This window comes from Marmota flaviventris, chromosome 13, assembly GCF_047511675.1.
Source record: "Marmota flaviventris isolate mMarFla1 chromosome 13, mMarFla1.hap1, whole genome shotgun sequence".
Taxonomy (NCBI): Eukaryota; Metazoa; Chordata; class Mammalia; order Rodentia; family Sciuridae; genus Marmota; species Marmota flaviventris.
Window position 1 is genome coordinate 72,300,212 of NC_092510.1, and position 19,881 is coordinate 72,320,092.

The following is a 19,881-nucleotide window of genomic DNA, read 5'->3' on the forward strand; positions in this document are numbered from 1 at the left end:
GGAAATAAAATAAAGGTTCATCAACAAGTAAAATATATATATATATATATATATATATATATATATATATATATATATAGAATATATATATATATATATATATATATATATATATATATATATCCCAAATGTGTATTTGTATTTGTGTGTGTGTGTGTGTGTGTGTGTGTGTTATTTTTTAAGGTACTAGGGACTGAACCCAGTCTTTGACTTGAGTGCTTGACTACTGCACCACATCCCCAGACCTTTTTGTTTTTTTATTTTGAGACAGGGTCTTGCTAAGTTGCTTAGGGCCTCACTATGTTGCTGAGGCTGGCCTTGAATTTTTGATCCTTCTGCCTTGCGGGGAAGGATTAAGGTGTGTGCCACTATGCAGGGCTGAATATTTTACCTTTCGTGGTAAAAGGGACTTTGTGGATGTGAGTTAAGGATCTTGAGGTGTGTGTGTGTGTGTGTGTGTGTGTGAGTGTGTGAGAGAGTGTGTGTGTGTGTGTGTGAGTGTGTGTGTGTGTGAGTGTGTGTGTGTGGTGCTGAGGATGGAACCCCTAGGCAAGCACTCCAGCACTCCAGCTTTCCTGGCTAGTTGAGGATCTTGAGGTGGGGAGATCATCTTGGGCATCGAGGTGGGCCTGACTTAATCACAAGCGTCTATGAGAGGGATAAAGCAGTAGCAGAGAGGAGGCCATGGAAGCAGCAACAAGGGTCCTAGGGCCACGTGCCCAGAAATACAGGCAGCCTCTACAAGTTGGAAGAGGCAGGAGCCGGTGCTCTTGGAAGGCTTCCGGGGAAGCAGCCCTGCCAGCACTTGGATCTTAGCCCCATGGGACTCACTTCAGATGTCTGAGTTCCAGGGTGGTAGGACAACGGATCTGTGGTGTTGTGAGCTGCTGAGTTGTAGTAACTGGTTATAGCAGCAATGAAGAACACACACAACTCAGAAGCAATATAATAGCTCGAAAGTTAGAGATTGAATCTCATAGAGAAAAATGCCTGGGAGAGGGAGTGGAGCGCTGCAGTGAGGAGAAGTGGAGTCTGGTTCTATCCTTATCAGCCAGGACCATGGGCAAGTGATGTGCCCTCTCTAAGCCTCAACTTCTTCATCTGTGAAATGGGGATAAAGACCTCAAAGTCTTTTTGTAAGAACTAAACTGTGTGTGGAACACAGTCAGCAATCACTAAGCAGTGATATCTATCCATCCATCCCTCCTCCTCCTCCTCCTCCTCCTCCTCCTGGAAAAGGAATCTGAAAGGATTTACAGCTACATGACAGTCACCCCAGGGTGAAGAAGGAGCCCTTGTGAAGGGAGCAGTGCCTGGAGGGCAGGTGATGGGGTCAGGGGAAGTAGATGCACTCCCTCTGTCCTTGCCTTGAGTTGTCACAGGGAGAGACATCTGAAGGTCAGGAAGAGCGCCCTCACCAGTGCCCAGGTGCCCTGGTCCCCTGGTCTTGGCATCCAGCTTCTAGAATGGTAAGAAAATAACTTTCTGTTGTTTAGGCCACCCAGGTTCTGGTATTTTCTTATGGCAGCCCAGTCAGACTTGGACAATCTCCTGAGAGTAAGAGCATGCTCCTACACGGCCAGATACTCTCATTATGAAGACAATTCATGATCATTCTGTGACTTCACCTAACATCAGGTCTGTATTCAATTGTCCCCAAAATGAGTTTTAGAGCTGTTTTATTTTAATCTGCTCCGGTTTCATCATGGTTGTTTTACTTATCTGAGTTAAACTGACCTCAGGATAGCCCAAGGCTATTCTCCGTAGAGCATTTGTTCACTTCGCGGAGCCCTGTTTAAAAGAAAACCAGGTCTGCAGGAGAGCCTCACCCAGGGACGACAGTACCATGTCTTATAAGAAAAGCTAGACTTTTTCAACTCCCTTTCTGACCGCCTGCAGAGGAGCCTCGGCTCTCATCTTCAGAGCCATCTGATGGAAAGAAATGCAAGAAATCAGTTCTCAGGCCCCTTTCTCAGGTACCAACTTTGAATTGATTCGATTCAGCAAACCTTTATTAAGTAGCTCCATGTGCTGGGTCCTTTCACCTACATTGTCTTGTTCAAGGCCACAGAAACTCTGCAGAGCAGTTTAGTGGGTATGATTCTAGAATCCCAGGTGTACAAGAAATGTTACCATTCTTTATTTCCTTGAAGGCAACTCCGGCTCTAAGTTCTTACTTTACCATTCTTTTGCAGCTATTGTTGGGGCCCCCTCTCCCCCTCTTTCCTTTCTTCAACCCCTCCCCTTAGTCCCTCCACCCTCTTTCATTCCCCTCTTGCTCTTCCCTCCTCCGCCTCCCACCTCCCCCTCTGGCCTGAACTTGCTCTGCTCTTCCCTCCCTCTGCCCTCTCTCCTTCCCTCCGCCACTCTGAGCCCTGGAGGATGTTGAACCCCAGCAGTGAATCCTCTTTGTGGAGTGCTCACTGCACAGCAGGCGTATGGAGGATTCTAGATACTCTTCATAACCAAAAACCCAACCAACACAGGCGTGGACCATGGGGACGTCTCTCCTTTACCTAACAGGACAGGGGAGGAGCCATGTTGCTGGCCTCAGTTCAGCTCTCCAACAATGGCATCAAGGACCCCAGCCTTCTGCTCTGCTCATTCTTTGGGCTGTTTTCTTCACGGTTACAAGATACTATTGGGCCCATGTCTGCATTCAGAAACTAGGAGCAGAAAAAGGGGAATGGGGGGATGGGGGGATGGGGGGGATGGGAATGGGAAAGACAGTAGAATGAATCGGACGTAACTTTCCCATCTTCATGTATGAATGAATACATGATCAGTGAAACTCCTTATCGTGTACAACCACAAGAATGGGAAGTGATACTCCATGCATGTATGTCAAAATATATTCTACTGTCATGTGTAACTAAAAAGAATTTTTTAAAGTTTATATTAAAAAAAAAAAAAGGAGCAAGGCAGAGGCTGTGGATGGAGTCTTTCTCGCCTGTGCTTGTCTCTTTTAGGGAAAGAATATCTTTCCCTAAACTTCCCTTTTTTAAATCATTGGCCTAAAATGAGTTCTCAAGCTACTTCTAGTTACAGGGAGGCTAAGGGGCTGGGTTTTCAGCTTCCTTGTCCTCTGCAGTGGTGAGACCAGAAGGGACATGGGACTTTCCTTTGAGGAGCCCTTTAATACTGTCTGCCTTATGATTGGTCCCACTCTTACAAAATGAAGTCTGAGGCTCGGAGAAGTTATGACTACCCAAGGGACATACTGCTAACAAATGGAAGGAAGGGACTTGAATCCACCTCTCTTTGACTTCAAATTCACAGAAGTTTTTTAACACGCAATACTTAGTGACTGAGAGCACTCCATGGGGCACGTAGCTGTCACCAGCCTCACGCACACCTCCATTCAAACTTCTCTAAGTGCTTGCTGTCATGTGCCCTGGACCAAACACCTGAGAGTCCACAGACGGATGAGGTGGATGTAGTCTAGGGGGCTCAGGATGTGCCACCAGATGACTGCAGTGTGGAGTGCTGAGTGCTCAGGGACAGCTGGCCTGTGAGCTCCGGCAAGGAGGGTGTCAATGACCAAACCTTGGAAAGGCACCTTGCCAACATCACCAGACAGAAGGCAGCGGAGCAGGGATGCACAATCTGAGTTCTCTGATTACAAAACCAGCCCTTTGCCTCTCTTGCCTTGCACCTTCTGCCACATACAATGGAGGGGACAACGGGTACCTAAGCAAGCTACAGGACCCTCCTGGGGGAGATGGTTTCTGAATGACAGTGGTTCTCTGTGCGTCTGTTCCACAGAAAGGATGCTGTGCCCAAGGACAACAAAAGCTCCACCACTCCAGAGGAAGTCCCCCCCAGCCTGCTCAGAGTGGCTTTAGAAAGAATGTCTGACCCCATCTATAAGGTGGGCTCAGCAGAGCACAGACCACCAACTGGACCGCATCTCTCAGATGCTTGTTTTTCTTCAATGGTAGCATTTTCCCTCTTACCTAAATGCCCTCACTCCCCACCTGGCTTTGTTCATAGGATGTGAGTGAAAGGAAAGGCCAGTCGCTCCAACTTGGAGGAGAGTCTTGCTCAGCCCCCACTCTCGTTATCTTCCCACTATAGACGCTGAAAACAGCAGACACTCACATGCCAGTCTCCCTTGGACCAGGCAGAGCTGTGGTCTGGGCTCAGGTGGGGCAGACTTGTAGCTCCTGGTTGGAATTACAAGTGAATGGAGTAGAGAAGGAGGGATCCTGCAAGAAGACCTTCTGGCAAGGATGTTGGCAGCTCTAGCAGCTACACCATCCCTCGAGGTAGCAGATCTGATGGCTGAATCTGAATCTAATAGCAGAATGAATACACGACCAGTGAAACTCCTTATCATGTACAACCACAAGAATGGGAAGTGATATTCCACATATGTATGATATGTCATAGTTCACCCACTCATGGTGGGTGGGTCTGTGGCAGCAACAGTGGGGTCTCCACAGGTCGGTTCTGCAGCCCGTTTCCAACACCGCAGCTGTGTAGCCTTCAAGGTTGGCTTTGAGCCTTCTTAGAGACTGTGCTGTCCGGTGTCCTGCAAGCATTCATTTTCTGTGCAAACGAGTCAGAGCAGATTTCTGCAGCTGCAAACAGGGACCTTGACTGAAACCTGCGTGACCTCTAGAAGGGCGTCTAGAAACAATCCATTCCTAAAAAGAATAGTCTCACCGCCAGTTTACCACTACGCGTTCAACAGATACAGAAAACTTCCTTTTCTCTAAATCAACTTTTAATTTTAGAATCATTTTAGACATACAGAACAAGTGCCAAAGTAGTACAGAGAGCTTTTGTAGACGCCACACCCAGTTTCCCTGTTGTCAACATCTTACATTAGTCTGCATGTTACAGTTGTCATGAAACATCATTGATCTATTATTTTTAACATCAGCTCAAAAATTATACAGATTTTCTTAGTTTTTACCCATTTTATCCAAAGTCCCATTTTACCCTTTTCATGTCACTGCTTCCCACGCAGGATGTTATGTTGTATTTATTATGTCTCTGGTGTGACAGGCTTTCAGGTTCCTTGTTTCTGAGGATCTTGATGGTTTTGAGGTGTACCAGTTGGGTATTTTGTATGATGTCCTCTACTGGAATGTGTTTGAGGCTTTTTGCATGACTAGTCTGGGGTTATGGATTTAGGGGGAGGAGACCACAGAGGTGAAGTGTCATTCTCATCTTATTGCTTTAAGGGTACATTCTATCAACGTGAGTTAGCACTGCTGACCTTGACCTTGATCACCTGAATGGGATAGTGGTTCCCGGTTTCTCCACTGCAGAGTTACTCTTCTCCCCCTTCCCTTACTGAACTCTTTGGAAGGAAGTAACTGTACCAGCCCCAAGTTAGAGAGGAGGGGGTTATGCTCCCCCTCCTCTTTTCTACATAAATTATGTGGCTTTCTTTTGCTTGGCAGATTTGTCTGTTCTACTGTGTCCCATTTATTTATTTATTCAATCATCTATTTATATCTCTGTGGAGTCAAGGGTATGTGTTTATCCTTTAGGTTGTACCTGAGTTCTGCTTTTTTTTGTCCTTCCTGGGTCTCACTGACACACCTTCGACCAGGGTGGGGTTGGTTTTTTCAAAGCACTTCCTTCCTGACTTTCTGAAGATGCTCTGGGCTTATCTGGTATATTTCCTGTGCCATTCTAAAGTTGGCCATTTCTCTTAGGGGCTCTGGACCTCTTTTGGACAACGGCACTGGGCACCAAGGTCTGGGGCCAGGTGTGCTGCTTGCTACTGCAATGTCATTGCATCTTGATCCTCTCAGCTGGTACAGCAAGGAAATATGTGTTCGTGTACCTACCTATTATATTTACATACCTATAAATATTTGTGTGTACCATCTGGGTCTATGGTAAGTGAAGTAGGAGTCCATATGATGTTTCCCGCTCTGATCCATTGCCACCTTGATCATCTAAGACCCTCCCCTTACTTACCTGTAAGCTCTCACTCTAACCATGAAAAGCCAGGCTGCTACCATCTGCCATGCATTTCATGGTCTGGTTCCAGTGCACATGCATGGTGGCTGCAGGAATGCTACTCTAAATCCCCAGGGGAAACAAGTTGGTCAATTATATTATAGTGCTTACGCACCATTTCTTTTGCCTTAGTTTTCCAGAGCTTACTAATTTCCAGAGTTACCTAGGTCGGCGCCCTTTTTAATCACCCATTTCAGTGAGGCTGTTTCGGATGCTTGTACAAAATTTCTTTTTCTCTTATTAGGCTGACTTTCTGTCTAGATAGCTTTAGCCTCACACAATCTCCTGGGCATGACCTATCTGCCTCCTTTCTACCATTTTCCCTCCTTCCTGAAATCGTAGCTTTATCCTGCCAGCCCTTCACCTTGTGCTGGCCTTGGAACACACATTTGTTTTCTTTCCTGATGGAGTAAATCACACAATGTGGAGAATGTCCCATAAGCCTCTGGGGGAGCAGGTCTAGACCCCCAGGTCTGTGAAACAAGAAAATCTTCCCCTTCCTGATATGCATGCCTTTAATAGTTTAAGAATGCTATTATGATAACCCCCACCCAGAAGTAAGAATCGAAAGGAAAGAGAAAAAACGAGGTGAATGAGGTCAGAGAACATCATTCTGCCTGTGGAAGACCAGGAGAACCTGCTGCAAACCTGGGTGGGACTCACTCATGCTACAGTCCTGCAGAACGGAGATTTTCCAAAACCAAGTTTTTCATGTAACAAAATTTTATTTGCCTTGAAACATTATGTTCTTCAAAATTCTCTGTTATGTTTATTAAAAAGAGACACAGAACATTAGAATACTTTGAAAAATCACTCACTCCTCCCTGAAAGGTGACCTAAATAACATTCTCATAGTTAGAATAATCCTGGTGGCTCTGGGGTGAGGGGCCTGAAGTGAAATGACATCCCTCATGAATTCAGTCCTTGGGGATGGAGTGGGAGCCTGACAGCTGATCACTTCTTGCTTTGATAAGCACCTTTCTTATTCTAATTACACCTTTCCCTAAAGTAACTTTTCCAGCTTCCCTCCTCACACCACCCCTTGCAACCCTGTTTGAAAGGAGCTTATTCAGACAGCTGGTGGACAATGGTGCTCTGGGATGGTTTAATTGGGGAAAGGAAACCTGTAGAGGGTCTTATCTGGGGTGAGCGTCTCAAGCATCCAAGATTATGTCCCTGTCACCCTGTGACCCATCTTCTTCATGCCACCTTTTAATTTTGGTAGCAATTACGGTGTATCTGGATAATGCCCATTAGCATATTCATGGTCATCTCTTCATATTTATTGTCCGCACAACTCATTAATCTTCATCTACTTTTGTGTGCTTGACAGCTCAATCTATTTTGCAATCTCTGGGAAGCTGCCATAGCCCCCCAAAGCCTTTGTTTTCCTGTAAATAAACTGTGTTGGGGACCAGAGGACAATGGTGCATCCTGTGGTGATTGACACCAGCCACGGCTACTAATCAGGATGGGACTTCGTTGCCAGCTGAGTCAAGTGCATTATGGGGCCATTGTTCCAACGCTGCCAGGGCAAGAACACACACAGCCAGTCACCTTCGCAAGATGGGCTGATTGTTCTTCAAGATTAGACTGAGTTGCTTTATTATCCACCCTAGACAACAAGGCATCTCACCCAAGCAGATGCAATTGCAGGAATGGCCAGTGCACCAGCCACATTTGAATTGCTAATGTATAATCTGCCCGGCACAGATGTGCAATGAATATTTGGATGTTGTTTTTCCCGTCAGTTGAGGAGGATGAATTGATGAGGTGATGAGTATCCAGTGATGGGTCCTGGACATTGGCCAAAAGCAGAGTTGGAGCACTTATATGGGTGATAATCAGATTACCCCCCAAAGTGCCTTTGCCACAGTGCAGCAGCAAATTCCGTGACAGTCTAGCAAGACATATTTCTGGTTGGTGGAAAGTTATCTTTCTCTTCTGGTACAATTAGGTGCTTTGCTATGTTTTTTAGACTTGGGAAAGATATATAGAAGTTGCTTTTATTTTACTCTTACCTTCCAACTCTTAAGACGATGAATGAAGTGATGAGCGCTGTCTGGGTTTGAATTCGACTTCACTGTTTTCTAGCTTGTTTTCTTCAGCTCTTTGTGCCTGAGATTCCTCATCTGTTAAAACAGGTTGGAAAATTCCACCAACCAGATGGAGCTGATGGGAGGATTAAACTAGTTGATATACATCGACTGAATCCTAGAACAGTGCCAAGTGAGTAAGAACGTGACAAATGTTACCAGTTCTCATATTACTGGCCATTTGCGTTCTTTCAATATAACTAATCAAATAGAGTGGGAAATAAAGTTCAACCATCTTCATTACCTCAGGATGTCTCCTGGCCTTTATTGTACTACTTGTCAGGGTACATTTCCAATAGAATGCAACATTTCTTCTATCTAGGGGACCACAGAACTCTTTTTCCAGAACCATCTCTGCAGCTTATTTTCCCTATAACACTCTATAGGAAAGGCTGCCTTGGAAGACGATGACATACCATTTACAAAGCTTTGAAAGAAAAACATGTGATTCAAGAATTTTAATCAAGCTATTTATTTTGGAGAACAATGGAAATTATGCAAATGCACACTACATATTCTCTCTGAAAAAATATTACTTAAAGAGAAGTCCAATAGGAAGGAAACACTGAACCATAGGTGGAAACTCAAGAATATCAGATAAGTTTATCAGATAAGACTATCAGATAAGAACCAGTCTCACTGGTAGGAAGCAGTGAGAGCCATTGATTGTATTGATATAAGCCCAAACAATTGCAGCAAATATATTGCCAAAATTAAAATAAAAAAGAGTAAAATATTTGAAATTATTTACACCCAAATAATGGGACAATAGCATTTAATAATGGAGAGTAAAAGAATAAAGAAATGAGGAAGGGAAATCAGAGGGTATATGTCCATAATATGCCAGTATAATAATAGAAACCCCAGTTGTCCTTTTTTCCTTTCTTTAGCCCTTAGTATTAACCCAGGGCCTTGTGGATGGTAGGCAAGCGCTGTTCCACTGAGCTAACTCCCTAGCCCCCTAGCACTTGAGCACTTGTGTGGGTGAGAATCAGTTTGTACCCCAAAGTGCTTTTGCTACAATGCAGCAGCAAATTCTGTGATACTATTTAATGCTTTAATGAAGCATTAAATGTCAATACTATTAGATCAAAAAAATAAATAAATTTAAAAAAGAAAGATCAAATCACAACGAGCAAATCTTAAGTCCAAGTTTCTCTGCTTATCAGAAAAATAAAACAAAAATTAAAAATTAAAAATCTGGGTAAGATATACTTCTTCAAATGTGAAAAAAGAGAAAGTCAGGCCTGGGAATATGAATATCAAATATTACAGAATTATATAAGCTTCTTGGTTTGGATTTAAATGTCCCCCACAGGCTTATGTATAAAAGGCTTGGTTTCCAGGTTGTGGAGTTAGTGGGAGATGGCACCTTTAAAACATGGGGCCTTAGTGGAAAGAAGGTGGGTCATTGGTGGTGTGCCTTTGAAGGGGATATTGGCATGCTAGCCCATTCTCTTTTCACTTGTAAACATAAGTGGCTTCCTGGCCATGAAATGAAAAGTTCTCCTTTGCCACATGCTCCTACCATGATGTGCTGTTTTGCCAAAGACCCAAAGCAACAGGAAAAAGCAACCATGTAACTGAAATCTCTAAAACTATGAGCCAAAATAAACCTTCCTCATTTTAAATTGATTGGACTAGTCTTAGGTGTTTTGTCATAGTGACAGAAAGCTGAGTAACAGAGAAGTTGAAGAGTATTAAACTATTTATTTATGTGCAGTTTAGTTTCTTGCACAAGGTAGGTCATAAATTATATTAGTAAAATTGATTTATTATGGAAGTGGAAGCAATGAACAGAAGGTGTGTGGGAAGGGATGGATGCTTGCTAGGCCCCTTGGGTATAAGTTATTAAGGCTTTTCTATTTCTGAGCACTGGAGAGAACATTTACTTGCCTGCCCAGGTCACCTTCTTTAGGGGACTGCTTGCTCTTCTTTCTATAATACCCCATTCCCCCAACTCCTCTTGCGGCTATGATTCCTGCTGTTATGTAATCTTGAATCTGGGCCCCAGTTGCTGGGCTCAAGGTTAGGTTGCTGACATGAACCTGCCTATCCCTAATAGCATCTTGTCTCTCAGCCTTGCTTCATTAAGTTTAGGGAGGTCCCTGAACCAAGAATGGTCCATCATAATCCTCCATTAGTGTTTTCTCTCTGGTAACAGAATCAGTGAGAGGGAGATCTTATCCACATTTCCTGCCATAAGGAAGAAACTACTCTACAATGAAAGACAATGATATACTGTATAAAGAAAGGGTGTTCAGGTGGCATTTGAATTCCTGGTTTCTTTTGCATTTCAAGCCTAAAGCTGCATCCCTGCATTTCACCTAGACCAACTGTGTAACTCTTCCTTTGTCTGATCCAATCAAGTAGCTTCCCAAGCATTTCCCTTTTCTAAGCAGCACACATTTATGGCATATGGTATGGTTTTGACACATGGATATATTGTATAATATATATCAGGTATTGAGCATTTCCATGACCTCACACATTTATCATTTCTTTGTAGTGAAAATAATAAAAATCCTGTCAATACAATATTTTCACCATAGTCACCCCACTGTGCACACTAGAACATATCCCTCCTGTCTGCACACTGTACCTCTTCACCAATCTCCCCATCACCACCTCACTACTCTCCCCATCCTCTGGCCACCACTATTCTATTCTACATCTATGAACCTGCTTCTTTAGGTTCTCTATAAAAGATCGTGGAGTCTGTGTCTTCCTGTGGTTGGCTTATTTCACTTAACTCAATGTCCTCCAGGTTCATCCACGTTGCACCAACATACTTTATTGTTGGGAAAACCCCTCCTAATTTATGAATATCAAAAATGGTTAGAAAACTAACTTATGGACTATCAGGAAATACAAAAGGACAAACGAAAGTTTTCTGGCCTGGTTCCTCTCAGGTTAAATTGCTGACATAAACCTGGCAAACCCTAATGGCACCTTGTTTCTCAGCCTTGCTTCACTAGGTTTAGGGAAGGTCCCTGAACTAAAAGGGTCCATAATAATCCTCCATTAGTGTCTTTTCTCTCTGATAACAGAACCAGAGGACAGTAGTGTTTGGGAGCCTCATTTCCTTTAAAGAAGGTGTTATGGTTTAGATGTGGTGTCCCTCAAGCCTCTGCCCCTCCTCTAATCCCCTGTTCTCTTGACAAGGACCTAGGTGTTGTTCCAGCAGACTGTTGACTCAGAATCAGCAGATAAAATCCACTTCCTTCTCTTCCCTCCCAAGAGCAACTGTTTAACCAAGGACAGTTAGAAACTGGTCTGTCACTGGGAAATGCCCCCACCCCAGAGTTAGCAGTCATGAGGGCACTAGTGTCTGAATGGTGGCACTCACACAAGGAACAAAGCTGTAGAGGGTTGAGGTTAGGAACAAAGGAGTAAGTTGGAAGTGGCAGGAAATGAGGTGTGTGTGTGTGTGTGTGTGTGATAAAAGAAGATGGAGGGGGTTCAGAAAGAAGATAGAGGAGGCTGCAACTGTCCTGTCACCTCAGGAAAGTCCCTTTCTCTTTCTGGGCCTGTTACCCATCTATGCAAAAGAAAATTCGGTTGGGTGATCATTGGGGTCCCAGTTTGCTTTGAATCTGGGAGCTGGAAATACAAAGAAAGGAAGTCACAGGATAGTTAGTGACGCTGGTAGTGGTGGGCAGAAGGGTTGACTGGGTGAGTAAAGGGGACAGTAGTGTTTGGGAGCCTCATTTCCTTTAAAGAAGGTATTATGATTTAGATGTGGTGTCTCTCAAAAGCTCACATGTAAAACAATGCAAGAAGGTTTGGAGGAGAAATGACTGGGTTTTAGCCTTAGCATAATCAGTGAATTAATCCCTGATGGGATTAACTGAGTGGTAACTGGAGAAAGGTGGGGTGTGGCTGGAGGAAGTGGCTTATTGAGGGCATGGCTATGGGGTATATATTTGTATCTGGAGAATGAAGTCCCTGCTTCCTGATCATTATGTGAGCTGTTTCCCTCTGCCACACTCTTCCGCTATGATGTCCTGCCTCACCTCAAGCTCCAAGGCGTAGAGCCCATCTTCTATAGACTAAGACCTCTGAGACCATGAGCTCTCAAACTTTTCCTCCTGTACAATTGTTCTGGTGAGATCTTTAAGTCATAATAGCTAAAAGCTGACTAAAACATGAGGAGATGATGTAGAATATTGCAGACAGAACCAGGTGCCTGGGGCAGGTTAGAAGGTGAAGCATTTATGAAGGAGGTGTTCTTACTTCAATTGAAAGAACTCTTGACCCACAGTTGCACTGACCCAGACTTGAACTCTTGCTCTGTTGCCTCCTGGTTTTAAGCCTCAGATTTCCCACCTGTAAAAATGTTTGTAATAATTACCTGGAGGGATGTTGTGAAGAGCACATGGCATTACAGAGCAAAGATCTGCTGCACAGCTGAGGCAGCCATGGAGCTCCTGATACTGGTTCTTATGATCATGCCAGAAAAGATTTCAGACATGTCACTGAGCAGCAGATGAATTTATCAGTAGAGACAGGAAATGGCGAGAAGGGGACACTCAGGGGAAAGAGTGTCCAGAAAAGTTTCCAGAGTCCCACCCAGTCCACCTCTTGACATCTGACAGCGCGACTGCCTCAGACTTCCAAGGCCCCACTGCTCATGGTAAAGGTCCAAGGCAGCTTTGGGTCACTTCAGCCCACACTGATTCTAACTGGAACTTCTTTGTCTCCCTGAGTTCTGGAATCTAGTCTGGGTAAGGATAACGAAAGTCCCCCCCTTTAGGTAACCTGTGTTCTTACCAGCAGGGAGACTTTCTGTCTGGATTTGTCCTGCAGATCATAGGTTGTATGCTGAGGAATGTGACATTTCTATTGACTTAAGCCAAGGCTGCAAGTAAATTGCCTTTTACAAGAAATCATGTGGGGGTCAGCTCAGTTGGCCCAGTTTACAGAATCATCCCCTTAACTTCATGTTCCCACTGCTCACGTTTATTACCTACCAATGGGAAACTTGGAATGAGCTTTGCAGACTCTAAAGGCCACCCATAGGGGCTCAGTTGTCAGTCACTGGATCACTGTCAGGCAGGAAGAATTGCAATTCTGCTCCCCCTTAGTTGAGTGGGTGAATTACATTTATGTGCAACATGACCACCCCAGCCCCCCACCAGACGAGTATGTATGAGAGACATACAATATTTCTTCATATCTAAGGGAAGCAGGCTGAGAAATTCTGCTCTGTGTGGAGTCCTGAATGGACCAAGTAACACTGACACCTGGCTCAGTCCCTTTTCAGTTTTGGTACTCTTTCACTTGTCCGAACTTTGTGCATAAAACGGGGAATTATATCCATCTCACAGATGGCCCCAAAGATGAGAAGAGAAAATGAAGAACAAAGTCTTTCTTAACTGGTGTATCTGAGCAAGTGCCCCTGCAGAGGTGCAGGGGGAGGTGGGTGAATTACATTTATGTGCAACATGACCACACATGGGGCTTGCTGAGGAGGTGGGACTTCAGAATCAGAGCCTTGAGACTCTGCCTATCCCTCAAAAACTGTGACCCAGGCAAGTTGTTAAACTACACTTATCTACAAAGGGAAATATATCTACACTCCCAAGACAATGAGAGGATGGAATGAGCTGTCCTCTCTGTATCTCCTGTTGTACCGAGCAAACAGAGAAGAGCCAATTATTTAAGCACTAGGCTTATTATTGATGAAGTCCCTGACAAGTCACCTCCAAAGTTCCACTGATTTTCCCTAATTCACATGTTAGAAATTTGAACACATCTTGTATGCAAAACTCCATTCTTAGCTGGCATCCAATCAGGAGCCAATGGAAGCTTGCTGGGTGCAGTGGTACACGCCTGTAATCTTAGCAGCTTGGGAGGGTGAGACAGGAGGATTGCAAGTTCAAAGCCAGCCTCAGCAATGGCGAGGAGCTAAGCAGCTCAGTGAGACCCTGTCTCTAAACAAAAGACAAAATAGGGCTGGGGATGTGGCTCAGTGGTCGAGTGTCCCTGAGTTCAATCCCTGGTACCCCCCCCAAAAAATTGAAAGCTCACGGCAGGCAAGGGTTTGCAATCCTCTCAGACTGTGAAGACCTAGTGTCACCACCGGGGCTGAGGGTAATGAAGTCAAGCTAAACTAAAGCTCTATGAACACATCTATTCCATTTTGAAAGGATCTGCATAAAATAATGGTCAAATAAGCAGATCGTTAGTGCTTGGAAGGGGTGACAGTCATTAATTCTGCTCATCTTAAACCCAGTGGCCAGTCACCAGATTTTCTGGAAAGACACAATTCCCATAAACACAGCACACCAATCCACAAAATGGGGAATCACCTAGTTTACTGGGTGGTGAACTTTCACAATGCCAAAGAAAATGGAATTGATTTGGCACTTCACTTTGTAGAACGCCTTTTGGTGGTGTTATGTGGATAAAATACTCTTGTGATACAGATGCACATGATGAATAAATTTCAACCTCTAAAGAATCCCCCCAAAATATGGTAGTGTGGAATGAACCTACATAAAACTTGTAATAATTTCCATATCCCCAAATTGCAAAATAGCAGCAGTTAACATTATGTACCAACTATTAAGTACTTTAAATTATTGAAATCTGTCATAATCACACTATGAGGAAAGTATGACAGGACAATTATCCTATTTACCATAGATAAAGAAACTGAGGTGCAGAGATAACTTTTCCTCAGGCCATACAGGCTGTTGGCTCTCAATTTGTGCTCTTAAGAGATGATTAACATGGAGCCTTTGACTAGTAATATTTGCTAGTTTTCAAAAAATTAATCTATCTTTAAATACACTGAAAATTTTGCTTTGTTTACTATTTGTACTTAGACCAATAGGTGAATACTGAATTCTAGGACTGGTTAGAGTCCTAGAATATATGAAAGGGACATTACCTCCAGTTTGAGAGGTAAGTGGAGGGTCAAGGCAAACTTCACAGCAGTGGCATTTAAGCCAGGCCTTGACAGATAATTATGTACTATGTTTACTTAGTAGGAACCTAGTTAATATAACAGATATTAACAAAACTGGAACTCAGACAACATCAGGAAACAGGTCCTAAACAAAGTGCATGTTGCACGTTGTGACAATGTGACCTCTTCGGTCAACATCCAGTTTACTCAGCTTTCTAATTTCAGGTTTGGCTCTTACCTATATTTCTAACACCAACACAGATCAAGGAAGCCAAAACCTAATCTTTTGTCTCCTCTTTTGATAAAAATTTTTTATTGTCATGTCTCAGTGTGCAAAAATACAATATCATCTTTGTAAAAAAATAAAAACAAAAAATAGAGCACTCTTGCTGTGAATTTAGACAAAAGTCTAACAAAATTTCCTAACACTACAGTAACCCTGTTCTCATTATGCCGTAAAATCAAATTAATGAACTTTGATGATGATATACTTAAACCATCAAAACCAATTAAGGCATAATATAATTCAAAATTCACATGCAGAGAAACAATAATCCAGAGAAAATATAATTACAATATTTTGCTGAAGATGGATTTGTACTTTTTAAAATTTCATACTGGTAAGACTTGGATTGATGATAGCATAAAAGATACAGGATAGTATGCACTGCATATACATAGCATAATATTTTTCTGAGACAGGGATTTGTGGTATATAGGAAGAAGAGCTCACATTCAAGACTTGGGTTTATTAAAAAAATCTCTTCTGTGCTAGATTCTGGATTTCTACTTTTTTTTTTTCCAAAACTGTATCATAGAGCTTAAAAAATTTGATTATACTAGCAGTTTGGTGACATATTGGTAGAGCTGTTCTGTAAATGCTTCAGAAGAAAACTTCTCCTTCACCCTGGCTCTTCCAGCTAGACCCATCGTGGCTTTTAAAGAAGGGTCACGGATGAACTTTTCTATTGCTTCTGAGAAGTGCAAGGGGTCAGGCTCACACAGAAACCCTGTGACACTGTGGATGATGGACTCCAAGGGCCCACCAGAATTAACAGCAATGACTGGACACTGCATGTACATGGCCTCCACAGGGACAATGCCAAAGTGTTCATTGCTTGGTGTGTAAAGCACACATGTGCAGTTATGGAGGAGTGAAATTTTTTGTTTGTCTGAGAAGGACCGCAGGAAGGTCACATATCCTCCAAGGTCAGATTGCTGGACCATTTTCTTCAATTCCTGATAGTGTTCCACGTTCTCCAGGACTCTCTCATCATAACCACCTGCCATGATCAGATGAACCCTCTCCCAATCTTGAGATGTCAATCGTGCACGTAGCTGTACTAGGGCTTCTAGTGCCAAAGACAGATTTTTCTTCCTTTCATATCTGTTAATGGAGAGGAACAGGAATTCTTTTTCTTTGGGGACTAGGTCATCAAGTTTTTCAGGAACAGTTGAGTCAAAGCTGGTGACATTCAGAGATGGGTAGAGAACATCAGGGTCTATGTGAGATAAGGACTTGAAGGTTTCCTTAAAAATGGCAGCTGTGAACTGGCTGTTGACCAAGATGCAGTCTGCCATGCCTGTGGTGTATTCCTCTATCCAGTCAATTGGGGCCCTGTATAGCCTTTTAAGAAAAGAATCTCTCCGGGTGAGCAGCAGATCTGGGAAGTGACAGTAAAACAGGATCTTCTTAGGCCGTCTGGCCAGCTTGAACACTGGGATACAGGCAGACACCTAACCAAAGCAAAAATTAACAGCAGATAAAGTGACTGTTCAACTCAGCCTCAACCACAGCAGAAGAACAGACAACCTGCCCTCCCTACCAGTGGGTGGCTCCATGGGCACTTCTGATTTGCTTTGTATCCTCCTTTCTAAGTCCAGTACAATGACTAGTATATAGAAGGGCAGCAGATATTTGCAGAATGTGTGCTAAGCATTCAACACTTCAAGTCCAGTGGTTTCCTCTCAGTGTCATCCAACAGAAATAAAATAAAAACCCAGTAACATTCAACATTTAAGGATGAAATTGATTTTAATATATTTTAATCATTTCAAAATGTAATCAATTCTAAAAAATATGAACGAAATGCTTGTTTTTCATATTAAATCTTCAAAATCAGGTTTATATTTTATACTTCAGCATATCTCAGTTCAGACTTGCCATGTTCCAAGTACTCAACAGCCATATGTGGCTACCATGTTGTACAAGGTAGCTGTGGGATCTTTCTCTTCCTAAGGAATTAATAAATGAGCAACAGTAGTTTAGAGCACAGATTCTGGAATCAAGATTGCTACGGTTTAAATCTCAGTTCTTTTAACTGTGTGACCATGATCAAATAATCAACCCCTCTTTGGATTTCAGTTTCTTCCTATGTAACATGGTGACCATCATTAGACAAAAAACTAGTATAGTTTTTATGATTATGAAATGTACTGATTTTTTATACTTACCAATTTATATTAAGAATTTAATATACAGAATGTGCTCCATAAATATCAATCAAAATCATTACTGAGAATGAACTACAAACATTACCAGAGACTTTCCTATTGGGTAACCTTTACAAATCACTTAATCCCCCGCTCCCTTGAATAACACCTGAAGGAGCTGAGGATATGGCTCAGTTGGTAGAGTGCTTGCCTTGCATGCACAAGGCCCTGGATTCATTCCCCAGCACCACAAAACAACAACAAAACAAAACAAAAAAACTAAAACATTTGAAGAAGGTGAGCTTTAGGGATATTGTGCAAATATATACAAACCTGCTTAAAGCAGCAGATATAGAACTTGAATATTCCTACCTCCAAGCCCCCTTTTTTTCTCTACCCAGTATATCTCAACTGGCTGACACATGCAGGTGTTTGGAATGTTTGCATTTTTTGAAAAGAAATGACTTCCACATAAGCAAGGATGATCAAAAAAGTAATTGAGGAGTCATAATTAAGGAAACAAATGCAAATATGATGCTATTTCCACTTATCAGTTTGGCAAAGATTAAAATGGTTGATGATATTCAATGTGGACAAGAGCACAGAGTAATAGGCTCTATCACAGACTGAGGGAGATTTAAGCCACACAACCTCTTTAGAAAGCAAATTTGGTGACCAGTACTGACATTTAAAATGAAGTGCTCTTTGACCTACAACTTTATTTCAAGGAATTCACTCAAAGGATGTTTGCAGAAGTTAACAAAAAAGTGTAGAAATGTTTACCACACCACCAGCATCCTTCAACAGAATGCATAAATTATGTTAAATTCAAACAAAAGTGCATTTCCTGCCATTAAAAAAAATGAAGTGAATCTCTGTAATGATATCTAAAGATTCTCCAAATAAGAGATTTTTGCTGGGCTGGGGATGTGGCTCAAGCGGTAGCACGCTCGCCTGGCATGCGTGCGGCCCGGGTTCCATCTTCAGCACCACATACAAACAAAGATGTTGTGTACGCCGAAAACTAAAAAATATTAAAATTATTTCTCTCTTTGCTGAAAAAAAGCAAAGTGCTCAATAGTAGGTATGTCATAATCCCAATTATGTACAAATAAGATGTATCTATAAACAGATACACACATACTGGTATGCCACAACTTTTGGGAGGATACAGGACTTTTACACTGTATTCTTTAATACTACTTAACATTTTAGTTTAAAATTAAAAGTCCTGAAGAAATGTTACTTTTTAAAATGAAAAATTGAGTGTTGGAAAAAAGTCTAGAATAGCCACAGGTAAAGAATTTGGACTTTCCCTCAAAGACCAATAAGGAGCCATGTTAAAGTTTTATCGGGGATATAATGTGTTTAGTTGGGTGTTTTATTTTTAATGTATTTTGAATTTTAAGACGGAATCTTGTCCCGGCCTGGTCTTGAACACACAACGCTCCTGCTTCGACCTCCCAGCTTCGTGTTTTAACACCAAGACATTGCTGATGGATTAGGGTGGCCTGGAAGCAGAGTCAAGGAGTATAATGGAAAAGAGGGAAGACAACACACGAGTTAGATGTAAAAGGTGACAGAAGTGGACCGCTAATGCTAATGTGCTTTAGGGCTATCCCCAAGTCCCATCTGTGGCAGAGCGCCCGAAGACCTGGTTAAAATGCAGATTTCTGGCCCCACTTCAGGGCTCCAGGAAGAAAGTTTCCTGGAATGTGAGCCCTGCGACACGCAACGACTAGAAAACAGTCTCAATCGCGGTCTACAGGCCAGTTCCGACCTACACTGGGCAGAGGTCCTCCCTCCGAGGCCCGGTGGCCTCCTCACCTGGTCGCACACAACCACGTCGAATTCCTCATCTGCGAGGAACAGCACGTAAAGCGCCAAGAAGATCATGCGCACGTAGGCGCAGACCGCAGAACCGCGGCCGCCCCAGCCCAGGCTGCGCGGCAGCCAGTCCCCAGCGCAGCGCACGGGTAGCTCGCGACTTTCAGCGAAGCAGTGGCCCGGGTCATAGTGTGCTGTCCAGATCTTCACTCTACACCCGCGCGCCCGCAGCGCCAGCGCCGCGTCCAGCACCAGCCGCTCGGCGCCGCCGACGCCCAGATCTGGGTGTAGGAACAGCACCGACGGGCCGGGCCCAGGACTCCCTCCCGGATCCTGCCTCTGCGCCATGGCCCGGAAGCCGCGTCTACACCCCGAGCCCGAAAGAGGGCTTCCCGCAAGCTCCGCCCCCGGAACCCGCTGGCCACTGAGGGCTGGCTCCGCCCCGCCGCGCGTGCGTCCGTTAGGACACATCAGCACAAATATGTGGTCGCCTAGTAACTGCCGGAGAAAATTTCTCGTCTGACTTGGCTATAGCCTCCCTGTGGGAGACATTTGTCCCCGTGAAGGAAGCTTTTAACCAAGGAAAGGATACTGACGGTCTGTGCTTTCCACTCAGCCAAGTCGCTA

General features: G+C 43.4%; 1 protein-coding gene across 1 annotated transcript; it reads right to left on the minus strand.

The window, feature by feature from the left end:
- Positions 1 to 7,060: 7,060 nt before the first annotated feature.
- On the minus strand, positions 7,061 to 19,621 carry Alg2 (ALG2 alpha-1,3/1,6-mannosyltransferase). Its single transcript, XM_027931033.2, has 2 exons — positions 19,255 to 19,621; positions 7,061 to 16,731 (listed from the first exon to the last, which is right to left on the minus strand). The coding sequence occupies exons 1-2, from the start codon at positions 19,600 to 19,602 to the stop codon at positions 15,829 to 15,831; spliced, it is 1,251 nt and encodes a 416-aa protein (XP_027786834.2). The 5' UTR covers positions 19,603 to 19,621; the 3' UTR covers positions 7,061 to 15,828.
- Between the last annotated feature and the right edge of the window lie 260 nt (positions 19,622 to 19,881).